The sequence below is a fragment of the Myiozetetes cayanensis genome, unplaced genomic scaffold (assembly GCF_022539395.1).
Source record: "Myiozetetes cayanensis isolate MyiCay16 unplaced genomic scaffold, myiCay2020 scf2-11, whole genome shotgun sequence".
Lineage (NCBI taxonomy): Eukaryota > Metazoa > Chordata > Aves > Passeriformes > Tyrannidae > Myiozetetes > Myiozetetes cayanensis.
In genome coordinates, this window is record NW_026087411.1 from 80,467,417 (window position 1) to 80,491,386 (window position 23,970).

General features: G+C 40.8%; 1 protein-coding gene across 2 annotated transcripts in view; it reads left to right on the top strand.

Annotated features, from left to right (window-relative positions):
• Positions 1–9,758: 9,758 nt before the first annotated feature.
• Positions 9,759–23,970, top strand: part of SNAP91 (synaptosome associated protein 91) — a 65,071-nt gene continuing 50,859 nt past the window's right edge. Inside the window, exons 1-2 of one of the 2 annotated variants that reach the window (XM_050314449.1) lie at positions 9,759–9,924; positions 10,527–10,686. In XM_050314449.1, the coding sequence (XP_050170406.1) occupies positions 10,557–10,686 (130 nt within the window). In that variant the 5' untranslated portion in view covers positions 9,759–9,924; positions 10,527–10,556. The remainder of the gene's footprint in view (positions 9,925–10,526; positions 10,687–23,970) is intronic. The other variant, XM_050314448.1, reaches the window with a different exon arrangement.

Consider the following 23,970-nt stretch of genomic DNA (forward strand, 5'->3'; position numbering starts at 1 on the left):
AAAAAACAGTGTCTGCATGGTATAGAGAAATGGCTGTTTACTTTATGAATGTTTATAAAAGGGACATCAGTGCATATCATTAGTTATTCTAAAAGAAATAAATATAAATATGTTAGCATTATGCAGTGAGATAGCCTCCCTCTACATTAATCCCACTCAAACTCATCAAGATGAAACACCCACATATACTGTGTTCTGCCCTGATCTACCAAGTCTGACACTGTAAATGAAAAAAAAAGATGAAAAAGGATGAACTTCCATATTCTCCGTATTCTCTTCCATATTCTATTCTAAGTACGTCAGTAAGATTACTAAATGTAATTTACAGAGCTGTAAGCCACATTTGTATGTGTCCATGTGCTTATAAATATTGTTTGTACACCAAAATATAAATAGAGTATAATATAATATGCATATTTTCTGTATCATACCCTTGCTATACCTTTTTTAAGCTTTTTTTCATCAATTTGCATTTTTCTGGCAATTTCTGCCTAGAGATTCACAATTGTTTCACATTTTATTAGTTCTGCTCCTTAGGTCTCTAGTGCTGCAAGCAGCTTATTATGGAAGGTCTCTAGCACCATCAGCAATGTGGTGAGCACTTCCTCAACATAAAGAGAAGGCAGTCCCTGGGGGTAATAATACTTACATTCCATACAGTGAAGCTGGGAGGTTAAATTAGCATCCTGTGAAGTACTTGGAGTTCTTCGAATGGAGGATGCCATAGAAATGAAAGCTAAAGCAAAGTGCACTGTGAAGCAAAAACGTCAACAATTGATGCTGTTCAGTAACGGCCATAATTTTCCCATTAGCAGAATGGAGAAGTGAGACATACTACATGTGGATCAGTTATTATTTAAGACTGAAATTTTCCACATAGGTTCTTAATTATATACCCAGGGATATAAATAAGTAGCCCAGGAGACAAGATCAGTTAGGCGATGTCTGTCTTCATGTTGCTCTCAATCCATGTTTGCTTCTAGAGGCTGTTGCTCTCTTTCAAGCAAAAAATTTGTAGCCATCTTTAGCCTCTTGTTCTTGCAGCTTCTGCTATGCTTCATTTTATGTGGCCTCACTCTGGGAATACAGGATTATCACATCCCTTATCACAGTTTATCCTAGAGATCATTTTAGCCATTCTGCCTATCAGAAGCAGCATTTTTTGATCAAACCATGCATGCAACATATACAAGTATGAATACTAAAAGAACATTGCCTTTTTCTAGTTATAGCCTTTAATTCTCTATGTCACCCCAAATTTAGCACGATATTAGCCCTCATGTATGTAATTTCTAATTTGAGGTAGGGTCAATAACTTGCTCCTGTCAATCTTTGGATCTTAAAAAACCAACAACACTTTCCAGAGCTGCAAAATACTCATAGTACCATCACTTTGGAGGAGAGTGCTGGCACTCAGCACTTCCAGAAAACAGTCTGTCTCATCAGATAGCTAAACAAAGATTGAAAAATTTCAGTAATGTTGGGCTTATTCTTCTCAGAGGCTGAACTCAACTTGACATGAGGAAATACTTGGCTCTTTTTCTGAACTCAAAGTAATTAACAGGTAATTGTTTTCCTCTTAGACTAAGTATTCTACAGCAGCAGGATAAACACAGTTTGGCTTCATTAAGTATGATGCTTAAACATTCCTTATGGTAATTAGTATTTTTTTTAGTATTTTGAGCAACCAATAATGTGCTTACCCAACTGCACTAAATTAAAAGAGAAATTAACTTTGATTCATATTCTTTAAGTAGTAATTTAGTTTACTAACTAAGGTCAGGTGCTGCATCTCCTGTAAAAATTATGTTTTCTTGTGATAACATAAGTGTGTAGCCTGGGAGGAAGTGTTCCTACCATGGTCTCATTAATCAAATTAACTCATCTACCCCATTCCAAATCTATGACCCTGTTTTTTTACAGCCCAAATTTTCAAGAAGTTGAGGATGGCTTTTCAGGATTTCTCTTCAAGTATAAGCAGTTTTGATGAAATGAGAAAATCATTCCACAACCAGAAGACATAAGGAAAGAAATGAGGAATACCCTGTAGGCAAGAAAACATGGTCTCATTATGTGCACTAGATTGAACTGCTGAAAGAAGAGCAGCTGTGAGCATCAGGATTGCACCGGGCAATGCCTGTGCCAAGGACTTACCTGCATGGTGTGTGTGCAAACACAGGAGTGGCCGGTTTTCTCCTGTGCTGGAATACAGGTTTTTTTCCAATTAGGTTGTCATTATCAGACTGCACAGTGAGCTACAGAATGGCCAGGGGAACTTACATTTATCACTGGTCATTACAGGTCTCTGAGTCAGGATTGGAGATTGCAAAAAGCCTGATTACAGTCCTGTCCACTGTGAGAGTTGGTGGAAAACCTTCTGGCTTAGATGCAGTTTGAACCAACCGCTCTGTGCAAGAGGATACATATCTCCCTCTACAGAAAGAGTAGCAATGCCTACAGCTGGGCAGGAAAAAATGAGAGAAACAAAATCCTACCTCTTACAGATGCTCCCGAAAAAGAAAATTATTTTTCCTTTTCTGCTTCCTTTTTTTATCAAATGATTCAGCCAATTTGAAGAAGTAGAAGAATTCTTCCCCCTTACGGAAAGCAGCCTACAGCCATGGTACACGTCTATCACGAGAGTATGCAGGGACTTCCCTATAAGGAGGACAGAAAGCACCTTCAAACACTTTAATCCATTTTCTCAAAATTCTTTAAGGAGGACATGAAAATCAGAATGCAAGCAGTCTTGTAATGCCAGTGTCATCCCTGTCATACATAGAAATGAAAATGACACCCCAGTCCTGTTGGTGGTATCTGATTACAAAGTCTCAAGTCTGACCAGTTTTTTTTCCACACAGCATCACACTGAAAGTTCAAAGTTTCAGAGTAAAAGCTTTCCAGCAAGTAATCTTATAGGATTTGCTTCTAGATATATTCACTTGACTGCATTAAAGGTGTTAATGATTCCGGTTTACCAAGCAATCCAAAACCAGAAGGTCTTAGTCTTTTATATAGTTGTGACACATGCAATATTATGCAAGATCAATTAAATGTGCAAGTCATAAAGTCAAGAAGAAGGAGTGAAGGAGTTGATTGACTATGTCTCACCACCAAAATGGTTCTTAGGTTGCCACTGGAGGCCAATACAATCAAAAGTGTCCTCCTGTGGGTGTACAGATTCAGTTAAAGAGCAACTTCAAGCCTGGAAGAGTAGGAAGTGAGAACTCACCACGCCGTACCAGTCACACTACCACTTCAAAAGCACAGCTGAAGAATTTGGTCTTACATTAGTAGACTGAGCTTTAGGCTCACAGCCCTCAGCAAAATTATGATGTGCACTGAAAATACCAAAACCGTTAAAAGATTAGGGATTAAGTGTTGCTAAAAACAGAACCAGAAAATCACTATGATATACACATATGCATATATAAGTTTTAGCATATGTCTAATTGCCTAAACCAGCTTCTTTTCAAGTGAACAGAGGTCAAATTTGGTCATAAGGTATTACAATTCATAATCTCCCTTCCCTATTAAATACATGCTTATCTTTTTATGCTTAGAACTTATTTTACCCTCTGGGTTGAAAATTGTACTTTTATTTGACACGTCTCAGATCTATTGAACCTCTGCTGAACAAATCTGTCACTGAAATTATAACTTCAGAAATTTCTTAGGAGACTTTGACTGTCACTTTACTGTACAGCTGAGTATTTCTGAGCCTAGAGCAGCGACAGACAGAGCAGGCACCTTGAACAAGAGGTGGGTTGCCCTTTCTGGCCCTGGCTGAAGGCCCATTGTCTTAATAGCTTTTGCCTAACACTCTCTCCATCAGCTCCTGCAAATACTGAACAACATGTAAAATAAAGACATGCTGTACACGCACATAGTTTGCAAAAGTACTCAGAATGTTAAAGCTGATGTTTAAAAGCAGCCCCTCTTTTGCAGAAATTGACAAGTTGCCAAGAGACAGACAAGCAGGTGAGAGACCAGGCTTAGGTTTCAGGATGGCAGCCTTTACTGATTTAGCTGAGCAAAGAAATGAAGTTTCCTTCACTTGATAGCCTTTTCTTTTTGAAAGGATATAGAGAAGCTTTCTCCTTTGCAAATCATTGCTAACTGCTTCTCAGCCCTAGTACCACTTGTGCTCTATGTAAGCTATGGCACATGATGCTTCCACTGTCAGAGCAGACAGAAGCCAGGCAAGTCACAGTCAGTGAAGCATCCCTGGTTCTATATATGATGGCCATAGCCAGGATATAACCACTATTGTATTAAAATACAATTATTACAGATGTACAATTATTGCTGGGTTTAGTACAAGAACAAATCACCATTTACAGAAAAATGTTAGCACTTCATCAGTTATGAATAACAAACTAATGCACCTTTATCAAAAAAAGTTGGTTTTGCTTGAAAAGAAAACTGAATGTCCACAAACTCAAGGTAGGTTAAATATTTAATGTCTTTCCATGGATCAAAATTTCCATGGCACATGAAATTTGGATTTTATTTCAAGCAGCATCCTTCCCTCCTTAAGGAAATGATGCAGTTGTGAACAATGCCTTCAGAGTTACTTTGTGTTCAAAGACAGGACCATCAATTAGTCAATGAGTAATAAATTTTAAATGTCAATTAGTAGTAAATTGTCTGTTTCTGTGTAATCCTGCAAATCTGTTTCGTGATAATGTCTGTGAAGCCCAGCATGACTTTACCTAAATTTTTGGACAGATGTTCCCCTTCCCACCATAAGCAGCTTCAGTGGAATATTAAACATTTGTATTGAGGTTGACTTACGACTTTCTTAAATGAGTTCTCACATCTGTCTAATATCAATATAAAGGTTAGAATACATATCACCTATAGAACCAGCAAGTTAGGTACCTTTTGGTATTCAGACTTGTTTAATTAATTCTGTAAAAGATTAGTGCTCAGTGTAAAAGAAAGGGTAAAAAAAAAAAAAAAAAGCTCTGAGTCTGTTGTGTGGAAGTCCAATAAACTTCAAAACTCCAGACTTTTGCATTGGAGACTCTACTGGGATTACAAAATTAGTGATCAAAATCAATATTAAATAGTGAGGAGTTTCACAGGTACTGACTTTCATAATTGCAGGACTTCTCCTCCATTTCTGATACATGTGTCCATCTGCCCCCTTTCTGGTCTATTAACCTCAGTGTTATTGCCAGACCTAAGCCAAAAGCTACTCCAACAGCAAAAGCTATCCTTGTGATGTGGATGACCAGGTCCACTAATGCATCAGTCAACAGAGGTCTCTAAGATTACATGCATTTTAAGGTTTTCCTTGCACGCTGGATAAGGGGAAGGAACACAGCTGTTTGCTCTGTACAGAACAGCACAGCACATGCCAATTACTACCTTTCTGTAACCATCATCTCTGTAATATGCCAGTAGCTCCATATTCTGCAGAACATGACCTCAGTTTGACATGGCTTAGCTACCAGTAAAAGAGCCAATTAGCTATTCTTTGTGTAACTTTCTCTCTCTTATTAATTCTCTCCCTTATCTAAATTAACTTTTTAACTTTCAGAGTTCTTCAAGTACACAAAAAAGGCATTTCCTATAGGATGTAGAGTATATGCTTAAACCTCTGAGCCTTTACCCTTAACCACTGTGTATTGCTGTCCTCTTAGATTCAGTAGCTGAAGTTGTTCTCCAAAATGTAATGAATCTTCTACCGGGGATGTATGAAACCATTCGGGCTATGTCCTTCTCAGGCCATCATTCTGACTGGAAAATCAACAAGCTTCTTTTTTTTTTTCATTGGTGCTTTATATCACAGCAACCAAAGGAACTACTGGAACAGTTGCCATCAAGGAGTGTGAGTACAGAGGCTGAATAAATTGTGGACAGAACCCACACAAGACCAAGCAATGAGGCTACACTTAACAGCAAAAGCACAGAAACTCCTGGGTATTGCATGATTTGAGCATCTACTGTTTTGCAGCTTCTGCTGCATGTGTTGTAGAGAAGCATGCTGCTACCTACCTGGGTCCGTCAACCTGATACAAAGTCACAAGGATGCTTCTCCTTCCAAAAGGCTCCTCCCCCTCCCCAGAGCTAAACAGATCTGTTCAGGACTGCTGCTGTCACTGTGGCTACAGCCAGCCTCTCCAGGACCTCTATCTGTAACCACTGGCTACTAGTACTAAGGAGAAGCAGAGAAGCAGCACTGCACCTGATGCAGGCTCAGGCATAAACAGGATGGAGTCTAAACCTGTGCCTGGCCTCTGAAGGCAGGAAGAAGGGGCATTGAAACCGGCTGAAGAACTGGAAGACCTTACAGGAGAGACTGGGAAACAAAGAAAAAAGGCAGAAATATGGTGAGAAAACCCTAACTTTTAAAGTGTACTTTCTTGCATGAAAAAGAGTCTACATGCTTTACATCACCCTAGACATGAGCATCTCTGGTGCAGAATTCAGGTGTGATGAAGCAGCCCTAGACATGCCTCCTTCCCTCCATGTGGGTGCCTGAATGTCAGATTAACACAGACCAACTCTTTTTTTCTCATTTTAAATTCAGTTAAGAATTATCTTTTTGCATCTGTCTCAAAATGGCTATTCAGTTTGTTATTAATACATCTTCTCTCCGTTAAGGTTTTCATTATGAAGTTGAAAGCACAAACAGTCAAGAAAACCAATTCTGTGTTATTCTTAACAGTAAGAACCCTTTCCAGCTGCTTATATGGCCCTTATCTAGACTTCCTAGTGCATCCCACCAGCCAAACTGTGAACCTGGGTTTCAAACAGCCAACACACCAGGCAACTTCTCAGGACTTAGAGTAAAACTACCTTGTCAAATGGTAACCCCAACTCCTTATCTATTTAGGCCTGGGCAGCTCCCTCCATGGTCTCTCCGTATTCAATATGGTTCCTCTTTCCTGTGTGGCTTTTATCACAAACATGGACTCCTGTTTTGTTTTGCTGGGTTATTTTTTGGGGTAGTGGTTGGTTTCAAATCCAAAAGCAATACAACTCCAGTAGATCACACTTCTTCACTCTGAATTTTAAGAATATTGATGTCTTCTTGTCTTACCCTCTTAAAGCATCTTAGGTTTTCATAAAGATCATCATGCATCAAAAATTCAGATGACATGCTCTCAGGAATGAGATTTGTCTGAAAAACTTGACGAATCTCTCATGTCAAATGATCCTGATTTTGCTCAACAAAATCTTTGTATGCAGAAGTCAATGGAAGTCCATCTCCTGACTGTAAAAAGAGATAGAGTAGTCCTATGTAGGGCAGTAGATAGAGTAGTCCTATGTAGGGCAGTACTGAGCAAATGTGATATAGATGTAAATAAGAAAAATTTTTATAGTGGGTTTTGTTCATTAGACTGGTTATTTGTTGTTGAAAATTCAAGCAAAGGCAAATAAATCAAAGACTTAAAAGGCTTCTGTAATTGCATTCTTGCAGTTTGTTCCTTTGGATGCTTCAGATCGTGACTTGGGCACCTGCTGCCTTATAACCAAAATACTGAAGGATCTCTTTATTATTTGCATTTAAATTCAGTTTGCAATGCATAAACTTTAAGGCATAGTACAAATTATCTGACTTATCTTTTCCTTAAATATTTTGACAATATGAAGATAAAAAATTAGTATTAACAATCATAGTTTTTGGTGACACAGATGAGAATCTTAGTAACAGAAACTGATGATAACAATATGGACTAGTTCAGAAAGTATCCAGACCTCTAACTGAAGAGGTACACTAGATGTTAATAAAAGTTGCATCACTAATTAAATACTTTGCCTAGCATAAAGTTGAAAACTATCTTGCTTGCAGCAAATAAAACCACTCCAAAATTTCTGCTGGATGGAACCAGCAAACTCCAAAACAATTTATGTATTTTTTTGCTTCTAGTTAAAAGGAAACCTTTTTAAAAGTCAAGCCACTCTAAACTCCTGTCAGTTTTACCAAAAAAAGTTGATTCATTCTTTATGCCAGTAACAAAGCAAGAAGTATCTGTAGATCCCAACTGTTTCTCTCCTCTGAAATCAATTGGAACTATGACACCAATAACTGATTGTGAAGTACAGAGGAAAATCTGTGTGCCTGTCCTAAGACATGCCTCTAGCTGCCACAAATCACTTCATTAACGACAAATTCCTAGGAATGGAAGTTAACATTTCTGTGGTAAATGAAACGTAATTTCCAAATATTATTAAAATTTGTCTGTACTTGAACAGTGGACTATAGTAATGTTGAAGAACGTACTAGTATATTATCTTTCTGTGCAACTCCAGTGTTTATTCATTTGCTACTCATTACCGAATAGGGCCGAGAAGCACAGACACATTCTCACTCTTGGAATAGGAGAGTCCCACTTACAGGAACATTCAAAGTTTGCAGACCCATAACGCTGATTGCTAACAGCGACATACACTTTACATCTTTTTTGAAATTAAATCCCTCTCCATATTCAAACACTGCATTTGAGAAAACTTCTGAATCTTGAAATCCAAACATCTCGACCTGCTCTGCAGTTAGAGAGGAATTTAATGAAGGAAATTTAATCAATATCAAAAGCCTGAACATTCCACCACATTTCTTGAATTGACACAGGCACAACTTTAATAGCTCTTTTGGAAGAGATTTCCCATAGAAAAGATTACTTAAACTTTTGAGCATTATTTTAACAGCATTCACAAGCTTTCAGGTGGCCTAGGACTTTAAAATCTCCTGGTTGTTAGGTTAGCAAAAAAAAAAAAAAAAAAAGAAAAAAAGAAGAAGAAGAAGAAAAAGTAGTAGTAAAAAAGCTGCTGTTTCATACTGTCATAGATCACAATCCGTCATCAGTATTCTTTTCCTGGCATAATAAATAAAAATGGTGCCGTATGTCTTTGTATGCAACAAAACCCAATTAGCACGTTGTGTGCACAAATCTTCAATACTGACTGTACATAATGTTTTCTCCAGCTAATTAATAACATGCACTGACATCGTCGTCTGAAATTTGTTCTGCCGGCAGCTCGAAGTAATTGCTACCAGTGCCATTTCGTTTAGACCCCACCCACTTAAATCACTTTACTCCAAAACTAAGTTCAGACAATTTATGGTAATATATGTATGCTACATTTCCCAATACTCCACGGATCACTCCGTTAGGCTCCAATTACACAATTAAATTGTGGCAATATATCCTCCCGAGTGTAGCGCTGGGTTGTAACCAAGACCTTTAGGGTATCTTAGATAACAGAAAGAAAACCCTTCAGGGAACATATTTCAGATGTCTTTGATAACAATAACAACATCATAGCAATATTATGGAGAAATCTAGTCTATGTGCAGTTTTGGAATCCCTCAGGGCATTATTTTAAGCGTTCACGATAGGACCACGACGCAGACAGGATGGCTTCGGCTTCCCGCTAACCTCCGTGCCCCGCGCATCCCCAGCGGGACAGCCTCCGTAACGGGGCAGCTCCGGCCGACCACCTCCGGGAAGCGGGATGCGGGAAGCGGGATGCGGGTGGGGGGACGGGGTCACCTGACTGCGCCGGGCCACCGATCTGCGGCGGCGAAGGCAGCGCCGCGCCGGTCCGCTCCGCTCCGTCCCGCCCTCTGCACCGGGGTAGGGGCGGCGCTGCTGCGGCAGTAGCGCGGGGATTAGGCTGCGGGAGGATTAAGCCGCCGGCTGGAAATAGCAGCGTCGGCTCCCGGGCGTGGACGCCCAGCGCATCCCCCGCATCCCCGGCGGCGGCGGCGGCGGCGGCGGGAGGGGCAGCCCGCCCCGCACCTGGGGCTACCGGGGCCGGGGGTCCGGGGGGGGCTGCTGCGCCGCGGGGCGCCTCGCCAGCGGGCCGGGCGGCGGGCCGGGCCGGGCAGCGGTCGCGGCGGGAGGCGGCGGTGCCCTCCCCGGAGAGGCGGCGGCAGGAGGACGGGAGGCAAGGACGCACTGACAGGTCGGCCGCTGGCGCTCGCTTCATCCCGCTCTCCCCCCGCGCCGGGATGCTGCATGGCGCTGGGCGCCGCCGCATGCAGCGGCGCCCCGTTTCCCGGCGCGGGGGGTTCCCTGTCGGGCCGGAGGGTGGCGGTGGGGGGAGACACCGGGAGGGCATAACATGGCGCAACGGTGCCATAATCTCCCATCGGGGAGGCGGTGGGGCGGGCGCTGCAGCGGGGCCGGGGCGCGGCGGCGGCTCCTCAGCGGGGCCAGCTCCTGGGGCGGGCGCTGCCGGGGCAGGTGCGGGAGGGGCTCCTTTCCCCCTATCCCGGGGCCTCGCACCTTATTTGTGTGCAGCCTCCTTCAGCTGCCGGCATTATTTCTCCTTCACCCGTTCCTTGCAACGCCTAAAATATCCTTCTTTCTGCCCCAGGCGGCTTCCAGCTAGGCAGAGGCTTACACAACGGGGCGGGGGGTCTGCGCCTCGGGAGGGGCCGGGCTACCCGAGGGACCATTGTGCGTGTGTCTGTGTGCCCCTGCCTGTGCGTGTCTCTGCCGTGCCTACCGCCGGCGATAAACCTGGGATCTCCCCTTCCCCTCCCGTGTTTTCCGCCCCTGCAGAGCAGGCAGCAGCCAGCACGCCGTTCGAAGATGTCGGGTCAGACGCTGACAGATCGCATCGCAGCTGCTCAGTACAGCGTTACGGGATCGGCCGTAGCCAGAGCCGTCTGCAAAGCCACCACGCATGAAGTGATGGGGCCCAAGAAAAAGCACCTGGACTGTGAGCATCCCTTTTTGTTTCCCCAGCAATGGCCCGGGGCTGAGGAGCCTGCCCGCAGGGTGCTTTAGTGGGCCTTTGAGCCGGCTGGCTGTCACGCTTGCTCTAATCCAGCTTGCAAAGCATAAGGGTGATGGAAAATCTCCAGGAGAGGATGAGTTATTATTGCATTTCTTCTCTTATTGCATAATGCTGCTCTTTCGGCCATTTTTTTTCTCATGACCTCTTGCCTTTTATCTAGGAAGACAGTGCAAAGAGTGCCTTGTGGAGCAGGGGCTTGGAAAGAGGGGAGAGGATTGGACACAGGGCAAAGTGGACACACGCTTGTCACTGCCTACTTTGCTCAGAATTAAGCTCGGCTGAGGTATACATAAATGCTGTGTCCAGAGTCGGCCAAGCACTGGTAGGAGTGTGGCCATCGCCACGGCAGACTTCTGAAGAGGTTTGGATGACGGTGTGCTTAAATGGCAAGGCACTGGGATAATGCTGTGCTGTAGATTGGGACAACCTTTGGAGAGCTTAAGGGCTGTTGTTGAAGTCCCAAATATCTGACAGCAACTTCTTGAGCTGCCCAGTTGTTTCCGTCATGTTTTCTTGGAAATGCTGGTGGCTTTATCTCATAGATTTGTGATGTATTCTGGACTGATGTTAGCTAGTTTATCCAGGAAACAAGGTTGAAGGCAAAACATTTATTAAAAAACTATGAGCCAGTGGTGTTTTGTTGACAATTTCATTTCAGCTGTCAGTCCCTGCTTGGAGTCACCAAGTAGTACAATGGTGAAATAATTTAGTTGCGTGACATTAACTAGCAGTGTTTATCAGTAGTAACTCTGTCCAGCACTGAACTTGGCAGATCAACAGCAAGTTTTACTGTCTAAAATCAAATGGGTTTCCCATGGTTTTTTCGACATGATAAGAAGTTCTTTCGGGTAAAGATCAGCAGGTTTTATACCAGGCAGTCTCTTGGCTGCTGGCCATTAATAAGTAATGCTAGTGCAGGTGTTTGTAAGTACAATTCTGATGATGCTGTATTTGGTAGAAGGAGGTAGTATTACTTCTGGAAAATACTTCCAGATTTCAGTTCTGTTGACTTTGTAGCTAACCCTAAAGTGACAAATGGTATGCTGGTGTTTCACTATATCTAAATACTGTTGTGTATACGTTTAAGAAATGCTGGTGTAAGCAGCATTGACTGAAGACTGACTTGGGTCTAAAATGTTTAAATAGATCATCAGTCTTAAAATCATGTATTCTGTCTTGTTTTCTTGTATATTTTAAAAAATCATCTTGGTTATTGATGTCTCTCCTATGTTGTTGTTTGATAGCTGTGGACACTTTAATCTGTAGATTGTGTCTGGACTGTCCTACTGTAACTGTTACTAGAAGCTTTAGCTCAAACAAAAAAGCATAGCTCATGTATTTAAAAACATATTGTGTCTCTGTATATATATATAAAAATATAAATATATATATATATATAAATACTATCTGGAATAGGCAGGATCAAAGTGAGGTTGAAACAACCTACCAGTGCTATATTAAGGACTCTAAAGGGTCTATGTTTGGATATTAGTGCTAATGTTACTACTTGAGAAAGTGAGTGTAGTAGAGACAGAAGCCAGTAGCATTTTATGTAATTTCATATGTACCTGCATATCAGACAAACAAGAGGAAGAGAAATTATAATTTCCTGTAAAGATACGTCCATGCTCATTTTTCCTTGTATTTTCCAATCTGTATATAACAGTTCAGAGTTTAACTGTCTGATATGATTAAGGACAGAATATTGTCTGTGGGAGATATGCATGTTCAAAATTTGTGGACTATAAATAAAAATCAAGTTCATGTTTTAACAGAAAAAAATATTATCAGGTTCTTAAACCTAAGGCATGTCCTCATAACTGTGAATTGACAGGCAATTTCTTGAACTCTGACATATGTCTTGTGAGCAAGTGTTAAAATGGGCTTTATATATTGTAATAAGAGAGTAAATTACAAGTTCATCCTTTGAAAGAGCAATGCACACATGCAGACAGGAGATATGGTGCTAAGTGGAGGTAGATCTAAACCATGTGACTAAGTTCATTTCAAGTTGGATAAGTAGCATTTGAAGACATGGAGAAGGAAAGATAAAACTAGCCAATACCTTACAGTAAGTTTTAAGTCAAGTTATAAAGGATTGAGATGATTAAAACCTCAGGTACCAGGGAGTGATGGTTGAAGTGATGCTTCTAGTATTGGTATTAGGGTTCTGTGTCCTTAGGGAACTCCATAACTTTTGTTAGTGTTTTAGTAGCCAGGTGTCATGTCACACAACCCCTCTTCTACTCCCCTACTTAGCAATTGGGCTTTGTAAATTAAATTGAGAGATCAACTATTTAACATAAGTTAAGTAGTCCTGTAAGGATAGGATACAATGAAGCCTGCCCTCATATGTTTTCTGCAGAAGGTATTAGTTCCAGAGGGTTATGGGAAGATTATAGATGAAAAAGTGTGGGGTGTTTTGGTTTGAGGTGTTCTGTTTGTTTATTTGTTTGTTTGATATAGGTTTCCCCTGAGTATTACTTAGAGGGAACTTGCTCTCAGGAATAAAAAGTATGATTTGGATACGAGTGCATGAGTGTGAGGAAGGGAGGAAAGAACATAATTAATGTCTTCCCTGAACCAAAGCTGAGCTGCTAAGTGTTCACTTTTGTGTGTTTTTCTGTATGTGCATAGTTTTCAACTACAGACTTTAATATAGATGCTTCTGTCCTTTGGCATGGGCTCTGGGTGCTGCACGGGCTTGTCATGTAAAGAAGTACTGAAGAATCGTTAGGTTGCTATCATATGCTCAGCAAGATTTACCATTTTCTTGAACTCCACTTCATACTACTGAATTTTCAGCAACTGCTGGAAGTAGTGCAAGATGGCATTAAATGTGCTTCTCAATTTCCTGTGGAGAGAAAAGGAATGTAAATCTGGACTGCTCTGATGGTTTGGGACAGTTGATATGTTAAAGCTCTGACCATTTTGTACTTAACCAAAATGTTGTCATCTTAAAGGTGTCTTAAAGTCACGAGAATGATATGGATTTATATCCCTCAGCTAACCATGTTGAGTTAACTAGATTACAGTTAGATACAGCAAATGAGGAAAGTCTTCCCATGAAGAAGTGGATATTAGCAACTTTATTTTGATGCAAAGAGAAGGGCCATTGCAGAGTGGGTGAATAAGGCATATGGATATATAAAGTGATAATTCAACTGGGAAGGCAGTCCTAGGGCACATCATTGAAATTTCATTCTCAGAATAGTTCTGAAAAATGTGTTAAGGCTTCACTGAGGGTTGTGGGGGACAAGTACAGTCTCAAATGGTGATGACTGATGATATGAACAGGGAGGTGCTTCTGGAGAAGGGAAATGACTTTCAAATGTGAAAATACATGATAGATGTATATATCTATCTCTGTATAGATAGAGAATCTCACTCAGAAACAGACTGTCAGGCTTTCATTTAGGGAAGTGAATTGAAAACCAGTGAAGTTGTTGCCTCTGCAGTTGGTTGTAACAGGTTCCTGTTTCTGAAAGTGTTAAAAGTGGCTGGGATTTTCCTTGACTGATTTTGTTGAGTGAATTTCTTTACAATAGGAGGAAGTTATGGAGTGTATGTTCTAAAAAGACCACATGGTGCCTTCTTACTTCTTCAAAATAATTCTCATAAGGTAGAAGGCCCTTCTAGAGGCCTGATGGAGAGCTGGGAGATGTTTATGAGAAGTGAAAGCATAGCAGATGAAGATCAGGATTCAGTTGTCTGTGGCTGTGGAGATGAGCTGTGTATATGTTGTAACATATTTCCATCCCAAGTCTAATTTTGTATATTTGTATGTAGCTGGCAAACAAAGGCTCTAAAAGCAAGTTTATAGTTTCATTCATGATGATAACTAAACTGCAGGGCTGATGTTGGTATTTTGCTTATACAGGCACTTTTTTTCCTGCAGTGTTTCTACCTTTCTTCTGCAAACTGTGGGGTTGACCTAACAAGTTTGGATTGCTGTGGTCTCTGCTGTTGAAAGAGAAGTGTCTGTTGTCCAAAAGCAGTGGATCAAAATGAGCCTTTTTGCCTAGGCTCAGTAAAGATGAAGTTGCCTCTGTCTTATTCCTGAAGAATATGTCTGTCTCTGTCTTTTGGGAAAGGTAGAGATCAGTGGAGCTATCTTGAGTACCTAGACTTCGGTGACTGTTACCTTGGTAGGTTAAAGCATAAGGTTAACTTGGATGCGTATTTCAGAAGTTGTTTGCTGTTGAAGCGATTTGAGGAGTGTTCCAAGTCTGTTGGCACTTGGGGCCCTTTCCTAGTGGGAGTAGCGCAGATGTACTGCATTGCTCTGCAGTCCAGCTGACAGTCTTTACAGCTGTGGAAGTATCTTGAAGAAAATTGCCAAGAACACAGTCCCTGTACATACTGGGCTTAATCCTTCACATTTTACTAATGAAACTGCTTTTATATGTCTCACTGTATCTTGTATTGCAGTAATTTGTCACAGCTTCTATGTATGAGAGAACTGACTTTGTTTAAAGTTACAATTGAAGATCAGCTGGAATGCTGTGTCTTGGTTTTTGTTGTCATAGCTAAGGTGAATTGTAAATTGTGAACTTCTCTTGTCACCCCAGTGAATCGTTCTCACACCTGAAAAGAAAAAAAAATCCAAGCAAGCAATTATTTTCTTTAATTCATTAATGGTTTATTTGTGTGTAAGGCCTTTTCATCAGTCTTTGTGTGGAATAGCTCTCTGTTTCTTTGGGCTTCTACCGTGTCCTTTCCCAAAACAGTGTTGAAGACACACTTCATTTGGAGGCATGTGGGTTGTCCCTGAATAGGAGTAGAAATGTCTTTCATGGGTGAGGGGAACTAATACGAAGACTTCTTAGATTAGTTGTTCTTGAGTTTTTAAGTGGCATTAACTTTCAATTCCCCCCCAGCACCATACTGTTTCTAAGGCATATGTAATACCAAGAGAAGGCTGCTCTTTTAATTAAGCTAAGACTTAGCTAGCAAATAATTCTTCAAAACATGTTTGAATCAGGGTAGAAGTTTAAATTCATCTTAAGATATGAATGCTGAAACATGGGCAGGATCACTTGATCTTGTGCATCTCAGCTGTTCTGTATTTAAGTTATCTTATGGTGCAATGCCTACGGAAAGGAAAAGGGAGGATGAAGGAGCAGAAAAGTGGGTAGGCAGTGTAATATTAAACTTTTTTTCACCTAAGCAGTGTAACTTGATAGATGGACTAGTCCTACCCACCCTCCCCTTGTCATTTCCTCAGCTGAGGGCAGGTATTCTTAGACTTTTTCAAGAGTAAGCAAGATCCTTCTGTTAAACATGCTTTGTCAAGGCCATGGATGACAAATTCTGGGTCAACTCAGTTCTTTCTGTTGTACTGACTACCATCAGTAGGCCTTGACAATGGAGTAGCTATTTATGAGATGGTCAGGATGACAGTGACCAGAGCATAGTGTTAATCACTTCTCTTTAGGAGCAGAGTATGTTTCATAATAGTCTCAGCGTTACTCCCATAGTAACGCTTTTTCCTAAGGGAAATACTAGGGTCTCACCAATGAGTGTCTGATGACCTTGAATTCCAAGCTTGAACATGGCATGCAGATTCGAAGAAATATTCTGGCTGGTTTGGACAGAGGGGTTTCAAATACCATGCAAACAAAAAAGCAAGCCAGGGTCTGAATCTGAGCTCAGGACATTTAAAGAAAAGAATGGGTCACCTGGCACAGGGCTAAACCCTGAACTCAAACTAAATGATGCAATAGAAGAAGCCTTCCTAGTAGCTTTGCAGGCAGTGATCTGTAGCCCAGGGTTTGCAGCAGTACTTTCATTCTCCTGAGTCAGCAGTATCAGCAAGATTGCAGTGTGAAGCTTCATTGGTAAACTGATATTAAAGTATCCCACTCCATCAGATTCAGCATGGCTGAATGATTTTCCTTCTGTCCAAAATTTCACTTGAATGAGAGCTAGTGGCTTAAATTAACCTGAATAAACCAGATGTTGGCAATTGGTAGAAGTCAATTAGAATATTTGGCAGGGGCTAGCTTGTCACTTTGCAGGCTATGGTAAAGCCTGCTTTTTCTGGAATCTTGCAAACCGTATACTAGACCCCTAAGCCAGTTTTTAATGCTTTTAATCATGCTGTTTTGATCATGTTTACTTCTGCAGAGCTGGTTGAAACCACTCAAAATCGATATATAAAACGTTTTGCTTGTGCTCATAAAGTCTTCTCTTTAGGTTGTGAAACACATTTGCTGAAGCAGTTGAGAGTTGTAGTTCACTAGGAGAGGGAATATACTAGCCATCTGGACTAGCTTCACAAGTGCTGTTGGACATCAGCCTTGAAATGAATGTAGGTGGAATAGTAGAACAGTGTTTTCTATGCTGCTGGTAAATGGGGCACCCACTGTGGCTTAGTTGTAGGCATAGTATAGGAAATGGCAGTGCACAATGTTACCACTGAGTTCTGGATAAGCCAAGCCTAAATACCCTTCTGCTCCTCCTTCCTGCCCTGGATAATGTGATCTCATGCTTTGTTTTAGATTATATCTGTACCTTAACTTAGTTTAATGAAAGGCATTGGATGCTAAAAGGTCCTGGTGCTCTGCTGATATTATGTATTTATGTATTTTTTACTCTGGTCATTTGAACTGAGGCAGCATGTCACTTGGTTGCCTTTCCTAGAACCTGTTTTTCCTAGCTATTGATAAAACTCAAATGTGTTACAATATTGTTTGTGGAGGAGATTTTGTGAGTACATAGATATGATCGTGCTTGAGACCACCAAGAAAGCAATCCCTGTCTCTCATATGTACTGAAAACTTCAGGTTGCTGACAGGACATGTCTGCAGCTTGGGTCTGACTTGTGGCAATCAAGTCGTTTTGGTCATAAGCCAATATACAAAGTTACCACAGGTAGAAAGCAAGCTGGCAGGAAATCCCTGCGTTGCAGTTGGGCCATAGAGCTCCAACAAAACAGTTGAGCCATGTGCTTTGCCAAGTTTGCTTTACTGTCTCAAAGAAGGAATGAAAAAGAAAGCAATGTTCTTTGCTCGTTGTCTCTAGGTATTTAGGAGACTAGGTTATGGCTGAGGTGTGAAATACCTGTAAGGGTGGATTGGAGAGTTCAGTCCACTTGAGCTAGGATTATTCTACCAAAGGACATGTCTTTTCAAGAAAGTTTCTTAAACTTTTCTGTCCTAAAGAGGTGGGACAAGACTGTGAGTTGACTACTGACAGTATAGTCCTTCACTTCAGACAGACTCTTGGCTTGGCACGAGCACGGGTGACACAATGGCAGCGGGTGCTTCCATACCAGATGGTCAGGGGTTAGCCTGCAGTGCCTGGCAGGCTCCCAGTGCCTCTGGCATAGTTTTGTTATATCTCTTAAGTCACTCTGGTAGTTTACAGAATGTTCTAAAATGGTCCTCAACAGAACTGAGAGAAAGACATGACTGCTCAAAGCATGAATAAAACATGCTGACTCGTCGCCCACATTCTTTAAACATGTGAGAGTTTACAAGTTTAGAGGAAGGTCCTCAAAATAAGGCAGTGAACAGTTATCTTGCCACAGTGCAGGACTGCACTAGCTAGGGTGTACATCTTCACACGTAATTGAACATAGATGCACTTAAGTGGGAGTTCAAACTCCTTTCACAAGGACTCTTCCCTTCACTTCTCATTTCAGGGACTTGTATGAAAGGAGGAAGCCAGCTGGCCTGTTTCCTGGCTCTAAAGGCTGCTGTTTCTCAATACATATAGGTTGAATGTAGACAAGAGGTTTAACATATCATTACATCAGTTCTTTAGCAATCCTGGGGTTTTAAAATTTAACCTTTTTAAATGGAGACTTGGCTTTGCATCTTGTTGCATGCTTCTGCAATCCAAAGTATGGTTATCGTGCCTGTAGCTTTTAATCTAAGTTTTATAGCTTTATGTAAACCTAATTAATAGGAGAATGTACATTCTGCTAAGGGACAGCAAGCCATAAGTAAGTCAGCATATCTAGTGTGCCAGTGTTTTCAAAACACCTATATTTCAAAACACCTATTTTATCACAGGTGATGTTTTGTTGCTGGCATGTGAAACAATGGTATTTTTATATGTGAGCCTTGCCTGCGACTTTCTGATCTTTCATTCTGCACCACATAGAGTCTGGTTTTGCTAAGCTTGATTTAAACTTCAGATGACTTTGTTGTTTGTGAATGGCAAGAGTGTTAGCAGGCAAAGTTTGCTATGTTTGGAATAGATGAGTTTAAAGAGGTGATTCTTGTTTATCGGGCAGCTGGAAGTTGCTTATTCAGTATTATGAGAAGGTACTTTAAAAATATAATGCTCCATATCATACTTAGGAGTTTAATCAACGCTTCTGGGTGTTCCAGTTTGGAGATCTGACTCCACACAAAGCTTTGCTGCCTGGATGCGAGCCTATGCGATGCATTCCAACTTCCCCACTCATCAATAGCGTAATAGGAGATTTCCAATGCCACTTGCAAACGCATCATCCAGAAACATTGATGACTTTGAACTGTTGATAGCAACTTACTACTCTCAGATTTTTTAAATGATAGTAGTCCTAACTGCATCTTCTATCTCTCAGGTGGATGGTCCATTGAAATCAACCGATTTTATTTATTTATTTATTTGTTTGTTTGTTTATTTAACATTAAGAAATCTGCAGTATGTAAAGGGCTGCTGGCTCATGTTGAAGAGTAAAGTCTATTGGTAGTAGATGTTAATTTTTTCAGAATTATTGAAACTTAAACTCCCCTGTCTGTGTGGCAGAAGCAAAGAATATTGTTTAACTGATGTAGTACAGGAGGATGGACATAAAGCAACATTTGATTTCATATTTTACTTTATTTTTTTATCAAGGAGAGAGTAAAGCTATGTCTTAATTGTGAAGGACATCAGTCAGTTTGTAAAAACACCCTGTTTTAACACACAGCATTAACATATGAGGCAGCCATCTGGGCTTAGGAATTGTTATGGTCTTTTTGTTTCTTTATTGTAGATGCATAGATACAAGAACAAATGGATTGAAACAATGACAACCGTGTTATAAAGTGCTTGCTGCTTAGTTGCAGCTGCTTCAGTGTGCATCCAGGAGGTCATACTGTTGCACTGGCTGTATGGAGAGGTTTGCATTACACTTAGTTCCTTTTTGCTACATATATGTCCATGTTTTCAACAGGACTGCCTGCATGGTTGTGGGCATTTCGTTCCAAAAACAGGGCCATGGTCTGGACATGGGTTCTGAACCTGTCTTCTTAACTGACCTGTTTCCAGCATAGAGGCTGTAGCTAATCATCATGTCACTGAAGCTGCTTGGACGTTGTCTCATCCCCACCCAAGTTTGGTTTTTTCATGTTTTCTCAATGTGTAACATCTGAGTAGTGCAGCTGAAACATCAGGCTCCTTCCAATATATTTCTGGTCTTATTCATATTTGTAATGGATTGCAAATTGCTGTTCTTGACAGAGTTGATAGGCTAGTAACAGCTTCACTTCTACAAGTTTATTAAAACCAAATGGTTTTCTGAGGAAAGGAGATCATTTGGGGGTAGAATTCTTCTCAGAATAAAAGTGACAGCAGTGCGGACACTGAAATAGCTCATGTTGATTACACCATGGCTCAGTTGATCACCACTTTCTGCCAGATGTGTTTGGAGTGTGAGATCAGCCCAGCATGTAAAGGCTGATTAGAAAATGCTGTGGTGCAAAGATTACAGTAAATGTCCCAATGCTGCTGTGGCAAACATGAAATCCTTGTGTTTCTAGGGTAGCCGTACTGTCTGGATAAAAGCTGCAGTTCGCACTGTTACTGATATTCCAGTAAGCAGCCAAGTGATAAGAGTTATGAATTGATACAATCAACAGGTATCAACAGGGGTTGGTCACCTTCATGAAAGGATAATCACAGGCCACAGCTGGAATCCTGGTATCCAGTTGGGGATGTGCCTAGTGTCAGTAGGCAATTGACAGTAGTCATTTAAGTAGATCTTACTGACTTTTATCCTTCAAAGCAATAATCTCGCAACTCTGTAATGTCTTTAAACTTGCTTTGTTGTTTGCAACAGGAGCTATGATGCAGCAGGACTGTCACTTTAATGTTTACATGGATGGAGACAACAATTCCATTCCTTGGTGGAAATTCAATAAAGGCTTGGTGGAAGATTCGCTGGTGGCTGCAGTTTCATGTTTCTTCTCTGAATTATTGTGTATTTTGGTCAAGGCTTCCAGGTTGGAAGTACTGACTGAAATGTAAAATGAGGTCTTAGATTTGCCATGCAAGATAAAAGTTCCTCTTCATGCAAGTTATTGGTCAAATGCTACTTGTAATATTAGTAGGGGTTTTTACCTTGTCCCTTCCTCCTCTAGAGTTCGGCATCTAAGATGCCATATTACAATAGGATGAGAAATAGCATTTCTGCAAGGCAACTGCTTTGGTATTTTAACCTTATAACAATTGATTGGTGTCCACCAAATGCAAATTTTGCATATCTTTAACTATTAAGAACTGTGCAAAAAAGGTAGTGCAATGTGGATTTGTGGCTCAGCTCATATTTGGAGTAGATCAATAAAATAGAGAAGTGGCACATCTAGCTCCAGAATTACTTGGTGTTTCATATCAACATAAGCAGAACTGTTCAGTTCTTGTCTTTGAGCAGAAAAATGCATAGTTCTGTTGAGCTAGTTGTGGAGCAGAATATGTGTGGAAGGAAGGTTCAGAATGGGCTCTCTAGGTGAGAGGAAGGGAAAGATAAAGCAGTGATTTTTCATCTTTTCTCTGCTTTGCTGAAATTCTATTCTTGCCTGAGACAAATTCTTTGGTATTCAAAGTGAGTGAATTCTGTACAAATGTGGTTCAAGACTGAGCTTCTTACTACTTTGGACAGGGAAAAAGATGCCATGCTTAATAGCTAATACTTTTCCTATAGTGAAGCTACTTAAAAACAGCTGTGGTGGCTGTAGTTGGGAAAAACGCAGGCAGCATTCTTGGACCTTGGGGCATTTTCCCCTTTGTTTAGTGTTCTGGCTTAATTTATGTGAGGCTAAAATGCTGCTTTCCATAGTAAGTTTGTACTAGAAAGTTTGTGTTACATATCTTCTATTGTTCCAGGTATGTAATTCCTGAGTAAAATCGAACCTTTTATTCTTCTGACTAGTTGGATCATGAAAGTCAGCAAGGTTTTGGACTCTGTTCATAAAATATGTTCATTGCTAATTAATTAGCTATCTTAAAGACCATACTTAAAACCTTAATGACTACTGCTTAAAATGAGCTTCTGCATCTGGTCAGAATGTCATCTTTCAGTTGTAGTACTCTCAAAGAGAGAACTCTGATGTAAACATTAAAGGTAGTGCACACTGTCCCCAACAGAGGCAGTGGAGCTGTAAGTTCTGGGAACTTTTTAAGTAAAAAAATACTCGTACTTCATGGAACTTGAAGGAGTTGCTCATGGCAAGACTTATTTTTTTTTAACACAATATAATCACACTTTCCCCCCATTATTTGTGTACTTAGAGAGACAACTGCCTTGGTTGCACCCTTTCAGATCTAGCAGGAGACCACCTGACAGTTGGCTTTTATTTTCCTCTTTCCGAGAGAGCTGAAACTGAACATCTCAGGAGGAAAAGCCATATGTTTAAATAATTAAGGACCAAAAGGGACACAAATCCAACATAACTGGTTTAATACTGCTAATGATCTGGGGTAGTTTTTACAGATGACTTAAAGCCAAATGTCTTGCCTTGATATGTTGGTTAAGGTGGGATACAAACTGTATGGAAGTACTTTGGTATAAAATCATCAGTGTTTGTGGGCAGTAGATCTTCTGCTTTGTTTCAAAACAGATAATTGATGATATAGGAGGTGGTGCACTGTTTAAAAGGAACAGAGAAATAATAAGATGATTGTAAGGCTAATTAAACTCTCAGTTTGAGAAACTGGAGGATGCTCCAAGAGAAATTTGCTGGTACTCAGTCATTTGCCCTGTCTCTTCCCAGACTCTTAGTGTGATTGATAGGTTCTGCAAGACACTTGATAATGCGGGTATTGTGAGTATGCCTGTGAGTAGGCAGAGGTGAAGAAATTGTTTATAAAACCTTTTCTTTGTGGGGGGTAATGTTGTGTGGTTCAAAGGCTGACTGCCTTGACTTATCGAACTGTGTCAAGTATTTATCCTCACAAGAGTCTGAGATATATTTTGGAAGGTGGAAGTAAGGCTGGAGAGAGGAGCTGGCAGTGCCCTTAGGGCTAATGCTGCATTATTGGGAAGGTCTTTATAGTGCCTGGAGAGCATGTGCTCAGCAGAAGATTGTGTTTCAATTTGTTGAGCTGGCATAGGCATGGAAGTGCCAAAGCAATCCCTGAAAGATGCTGGACTTTAATAAAGGGTAGACTTGCAGGGGTCAAGGTGGGATGTAGCAACCCTTGAGGCAGACTTTTGGGGAGGAAGGAGGAGACAGCATGAACTACTGTTCTGGTTGGGGTGTTACAAGCCAGATTAAGATGCATGTAGGGGTGAAAAGAGTAGGCGGTAAACTTCAACCCGCAAATAAATTCCCAGCTCTTTTTTGTGTGTAATTGTTTGATAATCAAAGCCAGCAGCATGAAAATCATCTAATGTTCTCATGAACAATTATTGTAGCAGTAGAAACTGGTAACTTTGTTTTGCTTTCCAGTACTGTTTTGTAGACATTTATTTATGATCTTTTGTAGACCTGGAAGTTCAGACCTTGCACTGATACACAACACTGTAGTAGCTTCTTGATACAGTTCTGTGTCTTGTAAGGGAGGACTTCGACTGTTAATTGCCTATTTAATTTTTTTGGTTGAAGCTTGTAAACTCTTACTTTAAACTGCTTTTTTCTCTTCTTGACTTGTTTGGTATTAGAACAACCCTGTATTTTCTTTTCTATACGTCCAAGGCATTTATTTAAATACCTACAAGCAAGAAAAAAGCCTTCTGAAGACTATTGTAGCATTCAGTGTAATAGTTAGGAAGGTCTGCAAGAGATTTGGCAAAGTTTAGGAACTGAATGTATGACACAGCTCAGATGCTGAGGCAGCTTGTGTGTTAATTCAGTAGGGAATGACAGCTGCTCTTAAGTTGGCACTGATGTCCCTCCGAGCGGAGAGGTCTTGTACTCTGCTGCTGTTTCTCTGCATACTGAAATGTAAATTGTGAATAATTAATTTTGAACTAGGAAATCCTGGGTCTGTTTATTAAAGAATTGGGGG